The sequence below is a fragment of the Vigna unguiculata genome, chromosome 10 (assembly GCF_004118075.2).
Source record: "Vigna unguiculata cultivar IT97K-499-35 chromosome 10, ASM411807v1, whole genome shotgun sequence".
NCBI lineage: Eukaryota > Viridiplantae > Streptophyta > Magnoliopsida > Fabales > Fabaceae > Vigna > Vigna unguiculata.
In genome coordinates, this window is record NC_040288.1 from 38,409,598 (window position 1) to 38,433,199 (window position 23,602).

The following is a 23,602-nucleotide window of genomic DNA, read 5'->3' on the forward strand; positions in this document are numbered from 1 at the left end:
ATTCAATATAAAATTTTTACTCACACTTAGACTATTTCCAACGGTATGATCCAATTTCTAAATTGATAAGTGTCATTCTTAAACAAACAACACTCAGTACTAATCTTTTCTCTTTCTAACCAGAGAATGAAATATTATTGGTTTTGGTTTGGGAAAGTATAACTTATATTTATTATTTCAATCTTGTGATTTTACTAATGATTGAGTTTTACAATTTTAATTTGGTATTGCTATGTTATGTAATTATTTACATGTAAATAATCGCAATGTCAATTACGAATATATGTGAGATATTGATAATAAATTTCACAATTAGTTTAATACATATCATTAAATGAAATATCATAAGTGAATTAAAAGTTTAAAAAGACTATAGAGAAAAAATTTAATTAACATTTGACAATAACTAAAATTAAAAACTCGTGATATTACAGGAATTTGGATGTAAATCTTTTATGTATTTTCATCATTTCTTATATAAAATGAAATATAAAAAAAAAACTTTCTTCTGTCAAATAAGTGTATATTAGTATATATTACGGTACAACACCAAAAACACAATAGAAAATCAAAATTTTATACTTTTCGTTATACAAAGTAGTAATTTTTTCAACAAAATAAAAGTAAAATAATATCTATACTAGTAAATGTAAAAACATTAATCAGTTGTTGAATTTTTCTTACCAGACACATTTATTTATTTCTTGAAATAATTGTATTGTAAAATGTAAAATTGTCTTACCTTATTAGTGCATAGTTTTTTTAAATTAATAAAAGTTTTATTAACTAATATTTTGGTGTAACTTTTTAAAGAGTTAACTAATATTTTTGAAACAGTTCCAATTACTTTGAAAATAAATGTATTCAATTTTGGACATGATTAATAGGAGTGTTTTTTTTAAAATATTATTTATTGAGTTGAAAAATATTGGAAAAACTAAAAAGAATAATAAATAAAGTGAGAAAAGGCACGCAATTTAAGGCAGTACCCCATTCCATTCCTTTTAGTTCATTCATTCATTCCCTTTCTCTGGAGTCAAAAGGGGTCTTACCTTTTGAGAGAGAGAGAGAGTGTGTGTGCATGATACCCACTGGTGCATTTTAGCAAATAATTCTCTACTGCTCAACCGTACCATACTTATCGTAGTCCTCGTTCAGTCATCTCTTTGACTCGGTCAAAGAATATCCCACTGCTTCACCTGACCAACTCAAAATAAAGAAAAACATGATGCCCACCGGTCAATAACTATAAACTTTTCATTAATCAATAATCACACACTAATTTATATCAAAACATATATATAATTACTTTTTAATCAATGTCAAAACATCCAAAACTCTGCTGATTCAAAATATTGTGAAAATATTTTCTTAATCAACTTATTTTAAATGAAAACAAATGTATATCAATATTAATACGTTTAATGCTATGTGGATCACTAAATTTATTTTTTATCGAAAAAATTCCACATTCTTGTGATCGATATATTTTATTTTTCACTTTATGATTTTATGATAGATCCAATTAAAACGTTTTAAGAGAACTAATATTGTCCTTAAAAATATCTTATTTCATGGCAAAATAAAGAGAAAAAATCCGTTAAATTAGGAACGTTTTTAGACTTGGTTTTTAACATATGAACCAATATAATAGTTTAAAAAATACTGTATGTTACTAAACTTATCAATGGACTTCTTTGCATAAGAAATTATGTAGAAACAAAATATGAAGAAAAGAAAAAAAAATCTTCATATAATTTATAAATAAGTTAAAAATATTTTTTTTTAAAAGTTATGTGAGAATATTTTTTTTAATTAGTTTATTTATAAGTTAGTTTTAACTTATAGATGACTCAATTTTATTTTTTCTTCTTAACTTTTCTCTCTTAGAAATCCTTATGTATATCTGTTGTTAATTATTACACAAGTTTCCTAAAACACAGTGATCAATTGATCACCACAATTAGTATTAACAAAATATTTGAGTACGGTGAATTTTATTTCAGATTATAACTGATTTTGTAAAAGAAAAAGTCATAAATTCACTTTGATAAATTGAATACTCAATCTAATTCTATCTATTTAATAACAAAAAAAAAACATTCTAATTCATCGAATAACAATTTTCTATAGATAAATACCCGATTCATCCATAAAAGTAATTTTTTTTACACTTTTAAAAGTTATATTTCAAAAAAAGTTAAAAGAATATGGCAAAACAGATTTTAAAAAATTGAAAACTTAAAAAAGATGTAAATTTTTTTTTAAAACAAGTTAATTGATTTAATTTTGTATTAATAAGATGATTAATTAAATTTTACGAATTAATTGAATCAGTAATCTTTTATAAAATTAAATGGATACATCTTATCTAATTCATATTTTAATATTTTAAATTTTGTTTGACACTATCGTACCTCTGCCTAGAGTTCAATAACATTAAGTTGGATGTCACTAATTCATTTACGGGTAAAATTCAATTAAAATAACTAAAGGTATGAAATACGTTAAACAATTAAAAAAATTTAATGAAGACAATGAAAACCTAAAAATTACACGAAAAACCACTTGTATGGAGAAAACAAGTTATTCATTTATAAATATAAATTATAATAGCTTAATTAAGTTTTAAGTAATTCGTAAGCTTTAATAGCTTAATAAAGTTTTAAGTAATTCATAAGCTTTAATTTTATTAATTTATTGAGTAATTAAGTTTTTTATATTTTATTTCACTTTTTGTCATTTAATTTTTTTATAATTGGATGATTTTTTTGTCTTATTTATACGTTTGTTAATAAATGATAGATTTTATTATTGATGGAAAAGAGATATCATCACCATCAACATCTTATAGTCTTTGAGATTCATTCTACCGATAGATAAATAAGGTTAACAAAAGAATATATCGTGAAATTTCAAAATAAAACAAAAAAAATCACAAACATTGTGTAATAACAACTAGAAAATAATATTACATGAAAATTTTTACAACATACGAACTCTCACGTGTTATTTGACCCGATATATCCACTCTTCAATGGTGTTGTTTGGCATAGACTTGAAGGTAAAGTTTGTCGATAATTGGATGGACGTAACAAATGAAAAAATGTTTAAAAAATTAAGTAGAAATACTATATATTTAACTTTATGATTAAAATTAATAGAGAATAAAATGTAACTAGTTAAAATTAATTTAAAATAGAAATTGAATGATTTAAAGAAAACTAATAGATGTAATTAATTTAAAATAAAATATGATTGGTTAAAATAATTTTAATTAAATATTGAATTTTAAAAAATTAATACAATTATTAATTAATTAATCACTTTTATCAATATTTTATTTAGATGTTGTATTCTCTGTTAATATTATTTTTAAATACTTTACATTTTATTATTATTATTATTATTATTTTGTTATTATATGATTATTAATCATATCATAGATAAAGATTTATAAATTTCAAAAAAAAAAAAACAAAGAGTCGTCTTGTAATTATATTTTTCATCTTCTCAAATCACATCATTTAGGAAAGAATGTTGTTACCTCACTCTCTCAAATAGTCTTTCTCATTTATTTACAAATCCTTTAAAAGGAACAAACATGTCATTCTGATTCACTTTTTTACAAATAGTAAATTAATAGAAAATAATACAAATGAGAATATAATTTTACATAATTTTTTTATCACATAGATTAGTCATTGATTAGAGATTATGGTTACATAACATTGGTTTTACACATTTATTAAAGATTATGGTTCCATTATATATATATATATATATATATATATATATATATATATATATATATATATATATATATATATATATATATATAGTGACTGTGGTTCCATATGGTTATATGACTGTACAAGACATTTGACACTACTTTTAATCTCAAATACTTTTAATCTCAAAATCTTAAGACAATAATGTTATAAATCTTTATTTTTATAATCTTTATTTTATTTTTATATAGTGGTTAATTTTGTTTATTATATTTAACTTTGTTTATATTAAATGTGAAACTTTTTGACTAACACTTATTTCCAACAATTTATACCTTTAAATATTTTTTTTATAAATAAACGTAGTATTCTAAAACAGTTTAATTAAGGTGTAGTGTCCCAAGTTTTAGTTTGTAGCTATGAAGAAAAATAATTGAAGGTATTTTGTTGTTTTTTAGTTTTGGGGTGTTTAGGCAAGTGCTTTAAGAAGTTGAAAGTAACGTGATGAAGCTAAGGAAGGAAATGGTTGGTTTTTGTCTTTCTTGTTTGTCGTGAAGGGAAAAGACATGGATGTCTGGGTTTCCTTTACCCATCACCCTCCATTACTTTATTGTCATCTTTCATTTGCAAGACAAAGTGAACCAATTTTCTATGAAGATTCAGGCATCAAAATATCCTTGTAGTAGTCAAAGAAAAAGTACCCGTGCTTCTTCTAACTTCACAAACAAATCATATAATAATCTTAGATGAATATATATTTAGTTAGCAGCCAGCAAAGGAGGATAGTAATTTCAAGATTTTGGTACGATTCTCATCATTGATTTTCATGCATCATTCTCTTCTATTTTTTCTCGTTAACCAAAGTGGATAATGTTTTGCAAGTTAGTATCGTACCCTACCTACCAACAACAGAAAACACATAACGAAGAATCACCACTACTGACATACCCTTCTTTTCAACACAACAACAAATTACCTTACCAACCTACAATAATCATCCAATAATGCATAATCTTAGTTTTTCTTTCCTAAGCTAATGTTTCTCTGATTTCAACTCATTCATTCATTCCACAAAGCAAACATGGGAACTTGATTAACAAGTCCCATGTTTCCAAGCCTGTTGCTGCTCATGTGGTCGTTTTCAGTGTTCCCATCATCATATTTTGGTCCTTCCAGGGTGAAGTACCCATGTCCATAATCTGCTCCACTCACTCCAAACTCGTTCGATAGCCCCACAGAACACTTTGGAGGACTTTCAGGGTTCAAACCAACCTTGTTGTTGCTTGGAGAAACTTGCTGTGATGATGATGATTCAGCGACATTGTTCATGTTAGCAGCACTCTCGTTGTGTGCTTGTTGTTGTTGTTGTTCATCACTGTTGTTGGCATTCCACATCATGTTGGACAACTCATCAGAATGTTCAGCATCAGTTATTGCCAAAGGAGGTGGCTGAGACGGCACAGAAGAACTGCTTGTGTTGATGTCATCCGCAGCAGCAGAAGGTGGTGATTCCTTTTTGGGGGAGCGTTTTGCAAGATCTCCTGCAATGAGAGTGGAACTTGAGCAGATTCTCTTCACATCGTACCTACTTATGTCAAAGTTGGTCACAGCACTTGTTCCTCTGAACTTGATTGCTGCGATGTCGTATGCTTCAGCAGCTTCTTCTTGAGTGCCTATGTGGATCATGAGTTGCAGAAGATTATAAGATGAACACATGAAAACTGACATTATTAAATTATGTTACATTAACATGCACGATTCATGAATGAATAAAGGGACAAAGAATGATTATTGAAAAGGGAAAATGGAAGGTTAAAACAAAGATAGGGTCTAGAAACTTACTAAATGTACCAAGATACAAGTCCTTGTTTCCTGCAACCCTTCCAATTCGGGCCTGCCACCTTCCATGTTGATGGTGCCTGAAAATGATACAAAGGAGAAAAAGATAAATGGAAGCTAATAATTGGGCACCTTAATTCAAAAGCTGAAAACTGCAGAAAATAATTCATGGAAAAGTTTATTCATATTAATGATAAAGCGCATTACTTTAGTCCATACCTTGTGACACCTCTATACACAGAAGCCCCTCTTGAAAATCCACTGCTCTTCCTGCCCGAGGGAAACAAAAAGGACAATTCCTTCCAGTTGAATGTAAGGGGGGTGAGAGAATTTACTAAGATCACATGGAAAAAATTTAATGGTACCTTCTTAAATTGGCCACAAATTCTTGCCTGGTCATGTGCTTCATCTCTTCAAGTTCCTTCTCATAAGTGCTTAACTGAGCATTTATGAAGCAGTAGACATGTAGAGTGATCACAGTTGCAATGTAATGGTTCAACCTCAAGCCACATAAATTAAATACATAGCAAATATTTGACTTTTCTCAATAATTTTTAATTCCCTTGTTCCTATTCTGTACAGTTGCAAGACTAGCTAAGGTAAGACTTTTGCAAAGGAGAAAACTGTACAAGTTTCAGAAACCTTACAGGGAAATTTATGTGAGTTGTTGGACCCCAATACTTGAGTGCAGCTAAGTCATAAGCCCTTGCTGCTTTTTCTTCCTTATCATAACCACCTATAATAATAATACATACAGGGATATAATTATTTTCCAAAATCTTCAGAACCCAAGCACACTTTCCAATGCTTCATATCTAGTAGCGTATCTAACCAGTTACCGTGTTATAGTAATCGGTAAGATTTACAAAGATGGTAAAGGAGTAAAGATACACAAACATTGCGTGTGAAGAAGGAGTGTCACTCACCAAGGTAGACTGAGTGAAGATTTGAAGAAGCCATGAAAAAAGGGAGAAGAATCCAACCATTGCATGAAACAGACCGTTAGTATATTCTCTTTCAAAACAAGAGTGGAAAGTAAATAAAAAAAGGAACAAAATGGAAAAGGCTAAAGCACTTGTTTTGGTTCTTGAAAATGATCTTCCTTGGTCAATCACCATAAACCAAATTAATATAAAGTAATAAAACCAAAACACAGATTATCTCACCTTGCCTTCCTTTCCTTGTCTGTCCTTCCTTTCTGCAACTGTTATCCCACAAATGAGCCTCATATCTCCCAGTCCATCTATGCCTAACAAAATCCATGAATTCCAAATACAAAAAAGATGAAAACTTCATCTAAATAAACAAAATATAATGCTATGTAATAATAATAAATAAACACTACCTTGTAACACCACGGTATTGAGAGGTTCTCTGCCCAAAAGTGTCAATAGATTTTCGAGGAACTGGTTCTCTAGCATGAGATTTAGCCATGGCCCGTTTCCTATTGTCCTCAAGAGCTTGAACAGAGGAAATTGCACCCACCCCATTCTGCACAGTGGGGCTCATAGTGAGGGACAGTGATTGAAAATTACACCCATTTGCTTCAGTTGAAGGCTTTACATCAGAAAACTGAGTTTGCGCCAACCAGGACTTGTACATGCCATTGGTCGGGATAAGGGCATGTGGGTTATCATTGTATGCATGGAAAGATTGAAGCAAGGAAGAAGGGTTTGTGAGGCAATCCCCAGTTTCAATATCAGCATTGGTGCAAAAGTTTGGTGCCACATTAACATTGATTTTGGAAACATTGCTCTGGCTTTGGTTTTGGTCATGTTGAGAATCTTGACAAAAGACTTTATTGGGGGAGTTTGAGTAGCAACCCAAAAAGTCCTCAAGCTTTGGACCTTTTTCATTGGAATTCCCTCCACCTATTGCACTATCATACCTCCATTCTACAAGCAGCCCCACAAATTTCATTGTTAGTTCATAAATAAGAAAAATCAATGCAGCAGAAGCACCGATTCATAGCAAAATATAAAAACTTTATGCAGTAATCCAGAGAAAAAGCACAAAGGAAACTGCTTTAGACGACATGCAAAGGCTTTGAATCCACACACAGAACACTCTCTACCCGTTCAATAACAAAGAATCACTCATTGCGGTAGAGAGCCACAAGAGTTTGTTTCAGGAAAGTTTGGTTATTTATTGCTGAAAAACATTCTCCGAACATGATAAAAACTTATCATCTGTTAAAAATAAGATAATCTAGAAGGGAAAGGGTGCAAGCAAACATGCAATACCTTGAGGAGTAGCAGCAGAGTGGGTGAAGGAGTCAGCAACACAGAGAGAGCCATCAGAGCGCAAAGGCATAACAGACAAGTGAGGGTGAGAAGAAGGAGGAGGATGATACCCTCCTGCTCCTGCTCCTTCTCCTTCTTCTCCACGCTCTTGGTTTTCTCTCCCAAATTCTTCATCAATCCTCAAGTGGGGAGTGAGAGAGAAGCCCAACCAGTTATTCATATTAACACAGTTTTTTCACACACTCTTTTCTGAAGAAAAGAATCCCCCACAAGAGAGCACAGACTTCCTTATTACAGGAGTTACACTAACTTACACCACACAGATCTTTCTCTCCTCCCAAAAATTCGAACTGCTTGTAGCATGTATATATCTCTCTATCTATCTATGCAAGTTTGGAATGTTGGACTTTGAGCTCAAATTTCAAAGCTTGTAATGGTTGGGAAGTTGGGATGGGGTTGAAAATTTTCCATTTTTTTCCCCCTTTGAAGCTGCATCATAGTCATAATCATGTGGGATTCATATCTTGTGGGTCTCTTCTAAAGGGGGTATGTTGGGTTTATATATATATATATACACATATACATATACATCATTACTTTGATTTTGGTTTATTTTATGATATATTGTTGAGGTGGGATCGAAGGTGTTGAGACTTGAGAACTCTAGACAAACTTCTCTCTCGTCTTATATTCTCAGCCCTGTGTCTGTTTTGTAATGAAAGTGTTGGGTTCTGTGCCACCTCTTTCATTTCTTTCTCAGATTTCTGCAGAGGTGGCCACGGCATGTCGCAGTGTGACAAAATAATATATAATATTATAAAGTATAAAAAAACTAACTCAAGAGATGCCAAAATCTCCACGGCTATTATCACACACAGGATTCCACTCGGTTCCAGTGTTCCTTTCCTGTAACATGTGATAACCTCATCAACGGTTAAGATTTCATAATGCAGAAGATGTTACATGCTGCAGAACAGGGAATCATGGCATCAGAGAGATAATTGATGACGCAAGTAATATAAGCGGTGAACTCAATACTTTTATGACATCATATGTTTAAAATCATATTATTATTATTATTATTATTATTATTAAAAAAGAGAAGATAATATCTTAAAAAGAGAGAATAATTCTTGAAAGAAAAAACAAAGAGAACGGTTTGCTTATTAAATTTTTTAATTTTATCGTCATATTAACAATCATGGAAGAACATATATGTTTGCTTGTGTGTAATTGATGTTCTTGTTTAAATAAAATTATATCTATACCTGTAATCAATAAAACTATTTTAGTAATCTATAATCACTAAAATTAATTATTAATGATAATTTTGTAGTGGTACTTTTCTACGATGAATATTAAAACAAGTTTAATGAGATATTTATTCATAGAGTCATTAACCACAGAAGTTATTTGTATATTGTATATTTGTATCTATAAATATTTTTCCATGGATGTAACAAGAAAAATTAGTAAAAACTTTTCTATACATATTTTCGTCTACTAGTATAATGTATTAAAAAAATGCATTTCTCATTCACAGAGTCATACACATAAATATATTAACTTGATAATTTTAAACTAATAATTAAAAATTGAATTTGTTTCGGTATACTTAATAAATTTTAAATAGTTTAAGAGTCGAGGACAAACAAAATTTAAATACTCCTACACCCTTTTATCTTTCTAGATTCTTTTTAAAAATAAAATTGTGATAGAACTTCATACTGTTCCAAAACGGACAATACCTTAAAATACGACGGAACAGAATTATTATTATTGTGATAGAAATGTGAATAAATTAATTAAAATAAGATTCAAATAACTTAGACCCATTTGAGCCATGAGGGGAAAGCTGCAGCTACTTGCATTTGCATGGAGGCTATGGTTGGGATTGGGGCAGTGATGGCAATTGGTCCAGGTTCACTGTGAAACCATCAAAACAAAATTAACTTGTCCTCTATCATGCCCCTTTTCGTAATTTCTGACCCTGCTCACTTCACTAGTTCTAGGGTGAGGGAGTTAATGGTAATTTGGATTTGAAAATGGTTGAAAGAAGGAGAGATAGAAAGATTGGGTCAAACAAAAAAATTAACTAAAGTTAAGGATTTTGTAAAGTTGTTGTTGTTCATCATAAGTTGTCTGCTGCTGAAGAACATGCAGACAATGGGGAATAACCACACGTCTCAAGACACAGAGGAGTCTCAAGAACAACCAACAATGAAACACCTCCTGTTTATGTCATTTACCCTACACTTCCATGTGGTTCGGTTCGGTTGAACCGCTAAATTCACCAACACAAAACAGTGTCCCTTCCCTCCCTCTTTTCTTCCACCAATACATACTCTTCAACGTATATAATATATAATATAGATACTGTTTGTTTTATATAATTAAAATTATGTTGACATATATTAGTTAATAAAATTTGTAAATGAATGCTCACTTTTCTTTCTAGACGATATGTTATAACTATGATTATCATTCAGCTATATTTTGATGTTTTGACTGAATAAATGAATAAACATACATTGGCATTTTTTTTTCCGTATATAAAGTATGTTACAGTTAAAATTTATAATATGTAAATGTTTTATAAATTATATTTTTTATTTACAACGAATTAATATATTTTTGGCAATTTTCAAACAATAATTAAAATCTAATTTAAGATTAAAATTGAGAGAAATCTGTTGAGGGTTTTTTTCACCTACTATGTAGAAGATCTCAATTGTTTTTCTTTGGTTGAAATACAGGATGAAAAATTAAGGTGAGGATAAAAGAGAAGGAAAAAAATAGTGAAATCTAAAGTTATTTAGATTGAGTAATAGAAATAGAAATGGATGAAAAGATTCATATATTTATTTATTATCTTTTAAAAATTTACTATTTAATTATTAATTTTTATTATGATAAGATCATTAACATTAATAAAATTAGTAAAAGCTACCTGCATTTCGTTTTTCTTTACAATAATAAAAACTAATAAAATTTTTATTTTTGTTATTATTATAATTACAAAATTAAATATAAATCATTTTTGTTTATAAATATAAATTATATTTTTGTATAAAATTAAATACAATAATATTTTATATAACTTTTATTTGTTTTGTATGTACTTTTCAATTAAAAAAAACAGTTAAATTTTATTCAAAAAATAAAAATTAATAACATAATTATTTTAATTTGAAAAAATATGTATTTAGAGAATAAACTTGGAAAGGACACAAAAAAGAAAATTACTTTTTATATATATATATATATATATATATATATATATATATATATATATATATATATATATATATATATATATATATATATATATATATTATCTACAAAGATGTTCATACTTACGCAAAAAGTATATGATATTTTTTTATTTTCATTTTAAGTGTTTCTATTTGTTTTGGTTTTCTCTCTCTTCGTTATTTATTTGTTTTGAACAACTAACCAATTCTAAAGGAAAGAAAGAAAAAAATGAGAATGTCAGCAAAGAATATAGGATAAAAATAAAATTAATTTTTATTTGTTAAAGAATTACTTTCATGTTTTTCAGAAAAATAAAATTACTTTCATTCTAAAAATCATTTAAAGGAACTTGTGGTTCTAATTATTGGTTCAGGAGTAAATACCAACAGTAGAACTAAAATGAATATAATAAACATAGAAGTCCTATTTATAAACTTCGTGACTCCAATTCCACACACGGTTTGTAGTTATTACAAACTGGGTACTGGGCCTTAATAGACCCATCTTTGAAAGGTGGGCCGATCATAAAGAATGTCACTGTATCTTGGACTGTAGTGGACTAGACGGAGACAGTTTGTTCCTGAACTCCGTCAAATTTCTCACTGTACCTCGTCATTTTGGATTTTGTTTTTCGAAACATACTAAATCAATATCGAAAATATTTTTCTGAAAAACACTCACCACTCTTATTCCGTAAAAATATTTCCGAAATTGATTTACTGAAATAAAATGTGATGAGGTGCAGGAAAAAAAAAATTGATAGATGCAGGAAGAAACTGCCCTGTATGGAATATATGAATCACTAACTTGCATGAAGCTTATAAGCAATGAAGGACAACAATGTCAACATTTATGAAATATTAATGAAGAAGTTTATCAATACTTTTGAAGTATATCAAAACAAGATTTAGTAGACATGCATAAATATATATACAGAAATACACGAGCATGATAACAATTGAAAATTGAATAAGAAATATCCAGATTAGAGTCCTGTGTAGGTTTTCTGCGCTTGGTCTTGTCAAAATTATATGCAAGTCCCGAGTTTTTGATATGTATTCACAATTTGAAGCTTTAGTAACGAACAACCACGATTCAGGGTTTAGCCCCACGCCATGGAGCAAGCGTAGTTGACCACCAGTTTTCCATCAAAACCAAAATTCTACAAAAATAAGAGCCACAAGACAAAGGAAATAAATAACTCAATGACAATCCAATACATAAAAAGTACAGTTTATCTAAAGAGATACAAAACCAATCTACATCATAATTAGAATACTTTAGTGCCATATTACTAAATATTTTTTCTAAACACCTGTAATATAGAACATTACAGCTAAGACAATATTCTTACGGAGAAAAAGATGGCATGGCCGAGAAGAACAAGAATATTTACAAATTTTGATTCGCTAATGGATTTTTTTTATTGTTCTTCTATTGCGTGTGCAAAATATACTGATTTTAAAATATTAAAATCAATGTGCTTTAAAGATACAAGAAAGGAACAACACCAAAAATCCATGAAAGAATTTGGACTGAATATTCACTCAAAGAAAGAAATGCTAAGGAAATTTTAAAAATTTTCAGCACACTCTTGCAGATCTATACATGACATGAAAAATATGTCACTTGACATGGCAAGTGGTTTTAATGTCACCACTCATCTAGTAGAATAAGAAAAGTATTTGAAAATAGGAAAAGAAAACGGATATTGGATTTCAAAATCAGAATTCCACGATGATCCTTAGTTTCATTCCCTTTTACGAGGTTGAACAATTACGTGTTGAGAGCTGAAAATATATTTCTCCATTTTACAAACAAGGTAGATACAGAAATGGTAAAACAACTCCTAACAAATACTGAATCAAATTTTAACACTATATATTTACTTTCATCACATAAACATACGGTCCTGCATAAACCTGAAATATTTCCCCAGCTGCTTTCTCACAACATACATGAGACAAATATTACATTTGCGAGAAATATTAGCAACTGTAGCACAAGAGTCATAAATCTGCATGATCTACATTCAATGAAGATATAACAATCAGTGGAAAAAATGGGATCAGGAGATGTCTTACATTAAACAGATCAATGACCAACTCATCAGGGTTTGGTGAAAAAGCACTATTGACATACACAAACTGCAAAATTTGGAAATAAAAATTGAGTACGCAAAACCTTCAAAGAAATATATGGGAACAGAACACACAATGACATTTTACCATTGTCTCCCTGTGGAGTTGCCGGCGAAGAAAGTCTATCACTTTAACGAATTTATCAGTTCCTGCTATCTGCCATATAAAAATATATGTAGAATTCATTGCAAAGCATTACTAAAATATTGACATTATAAAACTTGAATTAACGACTTCCTTGGTTAAATGTGATGCTCTTTAAACCTGCATTTTTTATGAGAAGATGGGGTATATATACATATATATTGATAGATATATATTAGACAAGCCACATGGAAAAATATCTTAATGGGTCCTTTTACTTATATATTATCCATTTTACACTTTTTACCCAATGTATGACTTCGAATTCACATTGAATTCCTAATGATCTTTCCCACATGCGTGAGTCTCTTCCACATTGGAAGATCTCCTCTAAAGCAGAAGCATTGCTTAAGCATGGATATCTTAGTGGTGACCTTTTTTTGTACCGTAGTTCTACAACAGTACACACTCTCCTGAAATAGAAAATTTTCGATACAAGAAATCCTCACAGTTTAAGATTCTTCAACTACTTTATATCACACTCAATTGAGAATTACCAAAATGAATCATTGGCTTTGATACCCACTACTTATATTCAACACTAATAAGTTGTAAACAAACTATATAAGAGACCAAGACACCACTTTCAACCCGATCTTAAGACAATAAGTTTATAGATATTTCTATTTATATATTGTCCATTTTAGTTATTTTTACCTAATGTGAGACTTTCAACTCATCTTAAATTCCTGACAATCTCCTCCGTCAAGTGTAAGTCTCTCTCACATTGGAACACTTCTTTCTTAAATGGAAACATTTTTTAAACTAAGTATCTTAATGATGACCCTTCCTTTGTTTTACCATCACTTTACAATCAGACATGTTTTCAAGAAACTTTCAATACAAAGAATCATTACTTTATATCATACTCTTCTAAGTCATCACCAAAATGAACCATAGGCTCTAATAGCAATGTTAGGCTCTTCAAGGGTAGACACCGGAGAGATTCAACACCTATGAGTGGTGAACAAAACTATATCTAAAGACTAGGACATCACTTTCAACCCAAAACATTAAAACAATAGGTTTATGGATCCTTCTACTTATATACTTATATACTGTTCATCTTACTCATTTTTATCCAATGTTAGACTTTCACCTCACTTTAAATTCCTAACACAAACTAATTCAAGCAAGTGCTAGCCCAGATCCAAGAACACACCCTGACCCATGTAATTTTGGGTAATTAATAAATAGTATTATGTATATAGTCTCACTAGACTGAACTGGATAATCATTATCTGCAGTCCTTAAAAGAATGCAATTGACAGCCTCTCAAGCTCGAAAGAACCACAAATTGGGATCTTCAAATCAAACCAAATCATAACGCAGTTACCACTCTTATGCTTACAATAGAAATAAATACGTTTATCCTGGTTATCAGTTCACATAAACTACACTGAACTTTTATGCTAGTTCTACATTATTCACTTATCTAGCATCTCCATCTCCGTCCAGGTAAATTTAAACGAAGGCACAAATAGAAGACCTTATCTACAATTTAAGATGTAAAAATTAATTTGGCTTAACCTAACCAATTATGAAAATTCGCATTCCCACTTCATTGAAACCCTTACTAAATCCAGGCACAAGACTATAACTTCCATCAATTCAGATTTATACACCACCCCATACACACAAACTTCAATTTGAAACAAATAAAGCATAATTGGCATAAAAGAAATTTCTTTTTTTTTTCCTAAAAAGAGGAAAGGATGCAAAGAGGTTTCAAATAACAATTTTGGTGACGAATTTGGAGACATAAAAGATACCATTAAAGAGGAAGGTGGAAAGGAAATACCTTGAACTTGGATTGTTTGAGAATAGGAGCATCACCGGTGGCTCTGAGATGAACAACCACTGCAACATAGAGAAAAACCAAATTCAGAAAAAGAAAGGGAAAAAATTTGATTGATTGAGGAAGGAACATAGTACCTTTACGAATAGAACTTGGCGATTCAGCAGACATTGTCTTCAGTTCACTGTTATGTGATGCGCTTCCTTCAGTATTATCCCTGTTTCTCCTCTTTGAACAATCATGAAAACAGCAGGTTTTAGATTTAGTATTTTTATTTTTGATATAAAAATTTATTTTAAAAATATTTTACTTTTATGTACGTGCTTGTATATTAAAATAATGTAATTTTACGATATTAAGTTTTACTATTTTAATTAAAATATGAAAAGTAATACAATTCAAAAAAATACATACCATTTTATAATGATATTATTAAAAATGATTTACTTACTTAATTTATTGAATAAATAAATCATTTTTATTTATTAAAGAGTAGACTTGTTGATTAAAAGATGAAAAAAATAAAAGTTACCAAATAGAATATATCGGATAACAAAATTTTAACTTTTATGTACTAAAATTATAAAAAAAATAACTTTTATCCACAAATTTTAAATATCAAATTATCATCAGTTATTTTCTAAGTAATTTTTTTACAAGTCAACAATATATATATATATATATATATATATATATATATATATATATATATATATATATATATATAAACACAAGCGCGAAACAGACATCGCGTCTGTGTATGATTTTTAAATATACATAATATTATATTTGTAGGTGATTATATTAATGATATTATTAAGTTAATACATAAAATAAAATTATATTTAAAATAAGGTGAAATATAACAGAAAAGATGAAAGAATAACAGCTGATAAATAGAACAAAAAGAGAAGAAGCAGATATTTAATAAAATTAATTGTCAATTTTCAAAAGTTTAATAAATAATTATATTTTAAAAGATAAAACTAAAATTTTAAAATATAAATACAAAAGAGAGAATTTTTTTTATATATTGTTATAGATATATGGGAAAATTCGTTATACTGTACATGTAAGTATTTTCTCTAATAAATTTCATGGGGATTAAGTCTGTTTAAGTTTATTTCAGAATTATAAATAATATTTAATTAGTATTTTAATGTGTATAAAATATAAAGATAAATGATTATTTTAATAATAATAATCAAATTTTGAAATATTTTTTAAATATACAATCTATATTTTAGATTTACGATAATACTTCATATTGTGGTATAAAACTAATTTTAAAATATAGAAAATGACGGATTAAAAAAGATAAAATGAAACAAATCAAATATGCAAATAACAATAAAAGGAGAGTGGTATGAGAAAGTCGACGATTTTATCTAATTATCAAGTAAAATTAAATTCAAAGTTCTTCTGTGATTCATCAGTAGACATACAAATTCCTTGCTAGCCTAATTGTATAGAAATTGGCAATCCAAATTCAAATCACAATATTGTAACAGCTCTTCATATACAAAAACAACAGCCACAAATCACATTTAAACCAACAATGCTTAGATGTCATCCAGCCATAACACTGCACAGCATTATTACCAGACAGAAAAAAACCTGGTGGTATTAATCCAAAGCAGTCACACTATAGTTTGGAAAAGATTTTGTGCGAAACCTATCACAAATATCTAATAACAAACCATGGTAACGGACAGAAGCAAGCATGGTTGAAAAGGTAAACAGGTAAGGCAACTCATTTGCACTGTTAGATTCCAATCCTCTCTCCAGGTAATGAAAATAATAGATTGGCATAACTTCTATACAGAAACAACTCATCATGTAAAATTTGTGCAAGTATATCATTAACACGATTATGGCCCTCTTTGGATTAACATTCACATGAAAGAAAAAACCTACACTAAAATAAAATGAACTTCCCCATAATTTAAAATCAAAGTATGCAGCTATGGTACAGAGAAGTAAGATGAGAAGTGTTTTATAAAAATTAAGTGCATGAGTTAATTTTAGTTCATAGTTAAAGTTAAATTCATATGCTAATTTTTTGTTATGTTTTTTTTTTTTTTTTCTAACGAGCAATCTTACAAGAAGTGTGTCTAATCAGAAATGGGCAATTAAGCATTTTCGTTCCAATCACTATAAACTATCAAACATCAAATGCATAAACAATTAGCACAGAAAACGAAGGGAAATTAATGATACCATTGGATTAATTTTTCCATAAACAACAAAAGGGGAAAATTAAGGGAGGGCAAGTTAAACGAAGTAGAATTATACCGAGGAGAGGACGTTCAACTGCTGTTGCTGTTGCTGCTCTTCGGGGGGCAGAGGGAGCGAGGGTGAAGCTGTGTTCTTGTGGGAAGGGGAAGGGATTGCAGGGTTTTGAGGATCCATTGGTGAGGGTTTGGACGACGGTGATGCGCTCTCCGCCATTGATTTTGATGTGATGGACGCTGCTATGATGCGGCCATGGGCGCGCAGAGGAAGGCGCAGATGGAGAATCGATCTGCGTGAAGAACCTTGCTCTCAAACAACACAAACAAAACAATCTCTTCTTTTCTTCAAAATTGAAAAACCCTTTTATCCATTGCGAAGACCCGTTAGATAGATTCCAGTAGATTAAGATCAAGATTAACACTGAAACCAATAATTCCTATTACAAACCTTAAATATCTTTCTTAAGGGTTAATCAATCCTTAATCTATATGACAGACTTCCATGGCAGCTGGGACAAAAGTTTATGAAGATTGTTTTAACAAAATATTAATAGGATATATCATAATTGATATTTAATTAAGGAAGTTATTATTGTTCGGATAAATTTAAATTTAAAAATAAACCTAGAATATTTAAACCCTCTCAACCCATTTTCGCATGAACATTTTATTATATATATATATATATATATATATATATATATATATATATATATATATATATATAAAATAAGACAACTTTGTTTAAATATTTTTCTTTCCATTTTTTCCTTTAAAATACTTGGTTGTTTGGTTGTGCAATAAAATGGCTTTGCGATTTATTTTCTTTTTCTATTGGTAGCTTTTGCTTTTTCTCTTAAAGTAAAAATGGAATAAAAATAATTTTTTATTATTAAATTTTGACAATTTTATTTTATAATTTTAACTTATATTTTTTAAATATTTTTTATTTTTAATATTTCAAAATTATTTAGAAAATATCATCTCATCTTATATGAAAAAATTATCAAAATTTAATAGTGAAAATATTATTATCTTGGAAATGGAAAATACTTCTTTATGGAAAATACTTCTTTAGCTTTTTCAGAGGATTTGCAAGCATTACATAATATAAAAAAAGGTTAAAATACTCCGATGGTCCTCGTTTTAGTTCAGAAATCTTAATTTGGTTCTCGAATTTTAATTGATCTCAATTTCGTCCTCATTTTTGTAAATGTGTTTTAAATCAACCCAATCGTTAATAGTGTTAACGTTAACTTCATTTTAATCTTCTGACGTGGCTTTATGCATTATTTTGAGGACTGAAAAATTGGTGTGTGGACCCTGATAATTAAAATAAGCATCATCCTTGAAACTCTAAATTACTGAATTAGGAATTGGAATTGGGTGGTAAAGGTAGCATTGGCACCATGAAAAAAAATTGCAGCCAACAACTTCTTCACTTCCACCCTATCGAAGGAAAAATCAACACCACCAATTACATACCAATTACAAAATTAGGTTTTCCAAATACGAAAAAAAAAACGTCCACCAAAACAACAAATATCATATCTTGAACTTTGGGCAACCCTAAAATTTTCTCCCCTTGTTCTTAGCAGTTCTAGCAGTTCTCGTGATTGCCTTTTCACCGCAATAGCAAACAGGTGTTAAATCGAACCTCCTCATCGCACGTCCATGAGAAGAAAAGTTGGAATTTTTCATTTTCCAACCATTGCAAGTGCAGGACGAGCAAGAATGAGAGGGAGACATTACCAATCTTACCAAATCAGAACACAGGAGACAACTTCACCTCACCCTTTTCAAACCCTAAGCTTCACATGAACATAAACTCTTTTTAAAAGAGAAACCAAGACACATGTGCCAAAACAACTGAATGACACGTCAGAATACAGAAAACAACCACATCATCAGGAATAAACACCGTTTGTCAACTGATAACGGAAATGGTTGATTTAAAACACATCTACAAAAATGAGGACGAAATTGAGATCAATTAAAATTCGAGAACCAATTTGAGATTTCTGAAGCAAAATGAGGATCATGTATTCTAACCTAAAAAAAAATACAACATTGGCCCAAGAATGTTTTGGTTGAATCAGGTTTATCACAACAAAACTAATCTTGGATAAAACATCCGCAGCAACCCAATATTTCTGAAAACCACCAACCCAACCAAGGCGTCGCAAAACGACAGGCCCTGACCATTTTCTCTCTTTACCACCCCTCTGTTCATCAATTGTCTTCTTTATAGAGAAAAATAATCTAATCAAAATACTTAAATTTACGAAATATTTTAAATTTAATTAAAATCTAAAGTTAAGAAAGAAGAATTCTCATTAAAGGGTTTAATCATAAATTGTTGACAGATGGTTTGACATATAAAGAGTATGTTATCAAATTTTAATCACAATTAAATAGTGTTGTTGATTGAACGTTTGACATATTTATTATAGAAATTTTGGCAGATAAAAAAGAGAGCGGAATTTATAAATGGTAATGAATGAGTTAGATGAATTAACTTATTAATCAAAACATTAATTACGAATAAAGGATCGATTTTGTATCAGTATTCAATTTCTCTATTAATTTTTTTCTGGTCTCTGTTAAGTATTAAAAATACATTGATTTTTTTAATATCTTTTTAATATATTTTAAAACATCAAAATTAGTAATAATTAATGTATTATTAAGACACGGTAGAGAACAACATAAAAAAACAAAAAATCTAAATTCATATCCTCACTTCACAATTTAAGTATTGTGAAATCATTCATGGAGTAGATTTTTTTATTATCAACAACTTATAATGGAGTCACTACAACAAAAACGACTTTAGACAACGACATAAAATTATGATATAAATTATAAAAACCGTGGTCTAAAGATTAGACCACAATTTTTTAGGCGTGATATAGGTGAGTGTAGCTATAGGTAATAGACAACGATTTTTAGTATAACAATACTTTTAAAAACCGTTGCTTAAAATTCTTACAATAGACAACTGTTTTACATGTTGATTTTATACCTTATCTATGTTTTTAGACCACATTTTTACTAGTTTTGCCTACATAGTTTAAAGCAACAATTATATAATCATAGACTTTCATAATATTTATACATCATTTATAAAAATGTTGTTTATTATATGTTTAGGCTACATTTATTTAGCCGTTGTCTATTTTAGTGTGGTCTAAACTATAAATTGTTGTAGTGAGTACTTGAGTTACTCTTCTCCATTTACACAGTATTTATATAAGATCATCTCAAAAACTCTAGTTTTAAGACAATTTTAATGTAAAGATCACTAGGTATTCCAAAATTCTGTAACATTGTCTTAGACGAACGGAAAGTTAACACGACAACAGATGACTCGTGTGTGGAACGGAATGTCTCTTGAATGGGAAAGCAGATGGATGATTTGATGAATGAATAGTAAGTGTTTGTACCCTAAGACGTATCCACGTTCATCTTGCAGTGAATTTGTTCTCTTGCAGCCTAACTTTTTGTTTTAGTAGCTCATGACATTCCATTGCAGCGTACATACATAGAGTTTTGTTCTCGATGGTGGTTGCGTTATTGATGATATGATTGTTGTGAATAGTAGGTAATAAAAGACAACGTAGCCTCACATCATTTATATACTTTATCTTCGAAACATCCAATAATTTTGCATCCATTGTTTAAGAGTTAAGGTTCATGTCAGTTTAAATACATTTTTTTTTTCTTTTGATCATTTTCTGAAATATTTTTACTGAATTTCAAGCTACAAATTGAATGTGAGATCCTTATTGGTTTCTTCCTTTTCAAGAACATCTGATTTCGTAGCTAATAATTAGAAGAAAAAGACTCCAAATCTCGCAGTTACTTTTTGCTTGTCGATGGCTTCATAAAAAGCTTTCCCGTAATCTCTGGTCAGCTTGATTAGCACGAAAAGAATATCTTTTCCAAACCACATTCGACAGTGACATTCCTTCCTCGTATTCATTTTTATCCTAATTAAAACCAAAGTTATTCCCATGACGATAATAAGTATTACCCATCAAATAACAAAAGAAATGGACAAAAAATGTGTTTTTAACTACACTAAGCAGAAGCTATTCATACGAATACTGCATATCTTTTCAAATATCTCACCAACACTATCTTTTCATATCACTTCTTTTTCTTCCTCTATATGATTTTTCTATTTCTATTTATTTGTTACAGAGAGGATTTACAACTTGATGTAAAGGTAGCACTTTACAAATCTAAAATACAAAGAAAGCGGTTAAGCTTTGAAACTAGATCAAGTTTTATTCAAAGAGATGTAACGTAACGTGATCGAATTAATGTGAATGATAAGAAACATCGATATATGCATGCAGATATGTTTGTCTATTTTACAAATCGAATGAAACCTTTCAGCCAAAACCATTGTCTTGAAAATAATGATGAAGTAATCCAAACACGCCGAGCTCAGTTTATAGCTTTCTTCCTTTTCTTCTATTGCTTCATAACCAATCAAATCCGGTCTCCGTAAAAGTTGTCACTGGTAGAAAATCAAAATTTGGGTCATACAGTGAATCACCCCAATGAAAGTGAGTGGTTTCACAGGATGATTTTGGAGATAAATACCCTTTATCAACCGAACTAGGGTTCTCATTATCTTCAACTATCTTGTTTCCTTGACAAGATGATGATTCAGGCAAATCCATCTTCAGCAACTCCGAGAAGAAATTCCCATCCATCTCAAGATTTTCCATGAAATTCAACACTGGATCATAGTTACTCTCTGAAGATGGGGGAGACACCAGAAATGCCTTCATCTTGTTATGATCACCAACATTGCTCTTATTGTCTTCATCATTATGCTGACTAATTTCGTCACTCACTGTGACCTTACTCCACCTTGTTGCTTTGGTCTGAACCAGACACGAACCCTTATCGTAGTGCCATTCTTGGTTCTTCACATTTTGATCATCCTGAACTGTGTTTAAAGTGCTTCGTGCACCACCCTCTGTAATGGAGTATCCTGGTGTGCCATTCTGAAGTTTCCTTCCAATGTTGGTGTTCCAATAATTCTTGATTTCATTGTCTGTTCGTCCTGGAAGCCGTCCAGCAATCAAGGACCACCTTAAATCAATGCAACACTTTTGTTATATCCTATGAAATCCACAACAATTTGATACCATTTTCAAATCAATACAATGTAATACCTGTTTCCAAGAAGATTGTGAAGCCTGATAATTAACTCCTCTTCATCATTAGTAATGTTGCCTCTCTTAATGCCAGGTCTTAGATAATTCAACCATCTCAGTCTGCAACTTTTCCCGCATCTCTTAAGACCTGCATGAAACCATTGCACATCAGAAAACTACCATTCCAATGGATCCATTTATGCATGCATGCATTCATCGTCATGACCTGCTCTTTTGGGAAGGTGTCTCCATTTTCCTTCGCCATGGATGTTAATGTATTCTGTGAGAATTTTATCTTCCATAGCTGTCCATGCTCCTTTGTTCAAACCTTCTTTAGAACAACAAGGACTTCTTCCCATGTCTTTCGAGCACGTGGTTCGCAAAATGTATGCGAGTGTGATGAAGAGAGTGAGAAAGATAGTGTGTGGTGGCAGCTGAAGGGTGCGTAATCACGTATGCTCTATATATAATATGCATAAATACATTATTCTTATTAGGGAAGACCCAAAAGGAACCCTTTCTGGGTCTCCACCACCAATAATTTCCTCGTTAAAGTATTTTCGCTGAACATAAATTAGCTTAATTAGGGTTTCAGATTACCTTGTATCATATGGGCCACATGCAGTTTTCACAATGTTTTCAGTGATTGGAGATTAATTAATTAATTATTACAAAATCAAAGAAAACTCATACGTCAATACACCCATCTGCCATTCATACACATCACTCGTAGCTACTTTCTATCTAACTTTCCCACACTCCTGAAAGTTCGTTGGATATCTGGTGTCTCAAAGTTTCAGAATAAAAGTGAGATCGAATCTGTAAAAACCCTTAATTTCTCTCTGGGTTTTTAGGTGATTAAAAGTAATTTCATTCAAGAAGAAGGAATAAACTGAGTTTCTGTTCATTGGTGTGTTTTCATGAATCAAACCTATATACCCCATGATGTTGTACTCTTACTAAACGTGGAATGTATTTTGCTAATTAACTCCCACATCGGGAATTTATCATCTTGATCATGTCTGAATCATCTAATGTTG

General features: G+C 30.2%; 3 protein-coding genes across 4 annotated transcripts; all 3 read right to left on the reverse strand.

The window, feature by feature from the left end:
- Nucleotides 1-4,529: 4,529 nt before the first annotated feature.
- On the reverse strand, nt 4,530-8,460 carry LOC114166287 (AP2-like ethylene-responsive transcription factor AIL1). Its single transcript, XM_028051001.1, has 9 exons — nt 7,814-8,460; nt 6,916-7,465; nt 6,737-6,819; nt 6,497-6,505; nt 6,218-6,306; nt 5,936-6,009; nt 5,790-5,840; nt 5,574-5,650; nt 4,530-5,404 (listed from the first exon to the last, which is right to left on the reverse strand). Exons 1-9 carry the CDS (start codon nt 8,031-8,033, stop codon nt 4,791-4,793), a joined length of 1,767 nt encoding a protein of 588 aa, XP_027906802.1. The 5' UTR covers nt 8,034-8,460; the 3' UTR covers nt 4,530-4,790.
- A 3,401-nt stretch (nt 8,461-11,861) lies between these two features.
- On the reverse strand, nt 11,862-17,894 carry LOC114167590 (ubiquitin-like protein ATG12). 2 transcript variants are annotated; one of them, XM_028052692.1, is made up of 6 exons: nt 17,447-17,887; nt 15,289-15,379; nt 15,155-15,213; nt 13,297-13,365; nt 13,153-13,215; nt 11,862-12,230 (listed from the first exon to the last, which is right to left on the reverse strand). In XM_028052692.1, exons 1-6 carry the CDS (start codon nt 17,600-17,602, stop codon nt 12,171-12,173), a joined length of 498 nt encoding a protein of 165 aa, XP_027908493.1. In that variant the 5' UTR covers nt 17,603-17,887; the 3' UTR covers nt 11,862-12,170. The 2 variants fall into 2 exon arrangements, with proteins under 2 accessions (XP_027908493.1, XP_027908494.1); XM_028052693.1 differs by lacking the exon at nt 11,862-12,230 and adding an exon at nt 12,264-13,063 and having other exon boundaries at nt 17,447-17,894.
- Nucleotides 17,895-21,640: 3,746 nt separating this feature from the next.
- Nucleotides 21,641-22,984, reverse strand: LOC114167589 (myb-related protein 308-like). Its single transcript, XM_028052691.1, has 3 exons — nt 22,789-22,984; nt 22,581-22,710; nt 21,641-22,497 (listed from the first exon to the last, which is right to left on the reverse strand). The coding sequence occupies exons 1-3, from the start codon at nt 22,919-22,921 to the stop codon at nt 21,876-21,878; spliced, it is 885 nt and encodes a 294-aa protein (XP_027908492.1). The 5' UTR covers nt 22,922-22,984; the 3' UTR covers nt 21,641-21,875.
- Nucleotides 22,985-23,602: the final 618 nt, after the last annotated feature.

What these genes read in the sequence shown, in the direction of transcription:
- LOC114167590 (XM_028052692.1), bottom strand. Translation starts at nt 17,602, where the DNA reads ATGGCGGAGAGCGCATCACCGTCGTCCAAACCCTCACCAATGGATCCT. An exon ending in AGTTGAACGTCCTCTCCTCG is followed by an intron (nt 15,380 to 17,446) that starts GTATAATTCTAC and finishes GATTGTTCAAAG; the next exon opens with AGGAGAAACAGGGATAATAC. An exon ending in AACTCCACAGGGAGACAATG is followed by an intron (nt 13,216 to 13,296) that starts GTAAAATGTCAT and finishes CAAATTTTGCAG; the next exon opens with TTTGTGTATGTCAATAGTGC.
- LOC114166287 (XM_028051001.1), bottom strand. Translation starts at nt 8,033, where the DNA reads ATGAATAACTGGTTGGGCTTCTCTCTCACTCCCCACTTGAGGATTGAT. An exon ending in CTCTGCTGCTACTCCTCAAG is followed by an intron (nt 7,466 to 7,813) that starts GTATTGCATGTT and finishes GGCTGCTTGTAG; the next exon opens with AATGGAGGTATGATAGTGCA. An exon ending in CAATACCGTGGTGTTACAAG is followed by an intron (nt 6,820 to 6,915) that starts GTAGTGTTTATT and finishes GGATTTTGTTAG; the next exon opens with GCATAGATGGACTGGGAGAT.
- LOC114167589 (XM_028052691.1), bottom strand. Translation starts at nt 22,921, where the DNA reads ATGGGAAGAAGTCCTTGTTGTTCTAAAGAAGGTTTGAACAAAGGAGCA. An exon ending in ACACCTTCCCAAAAGAGCAG is followed by an intron (nt 22,711 to 22,788) that starts GTCATGACGATG and finishes GGTTTCATGCAG; the next exon opens with GTCTTAAGAGATGCGGGAAA. An exon ending in CACAATCTTCTTGGAAACAG is followed by an intron (nt 22,498 to 22,580) that starts GTATTACATTGT and finishes CATTGATTTAAG; the next exon opens with GTGGTCCTTGATTGCTGGAC.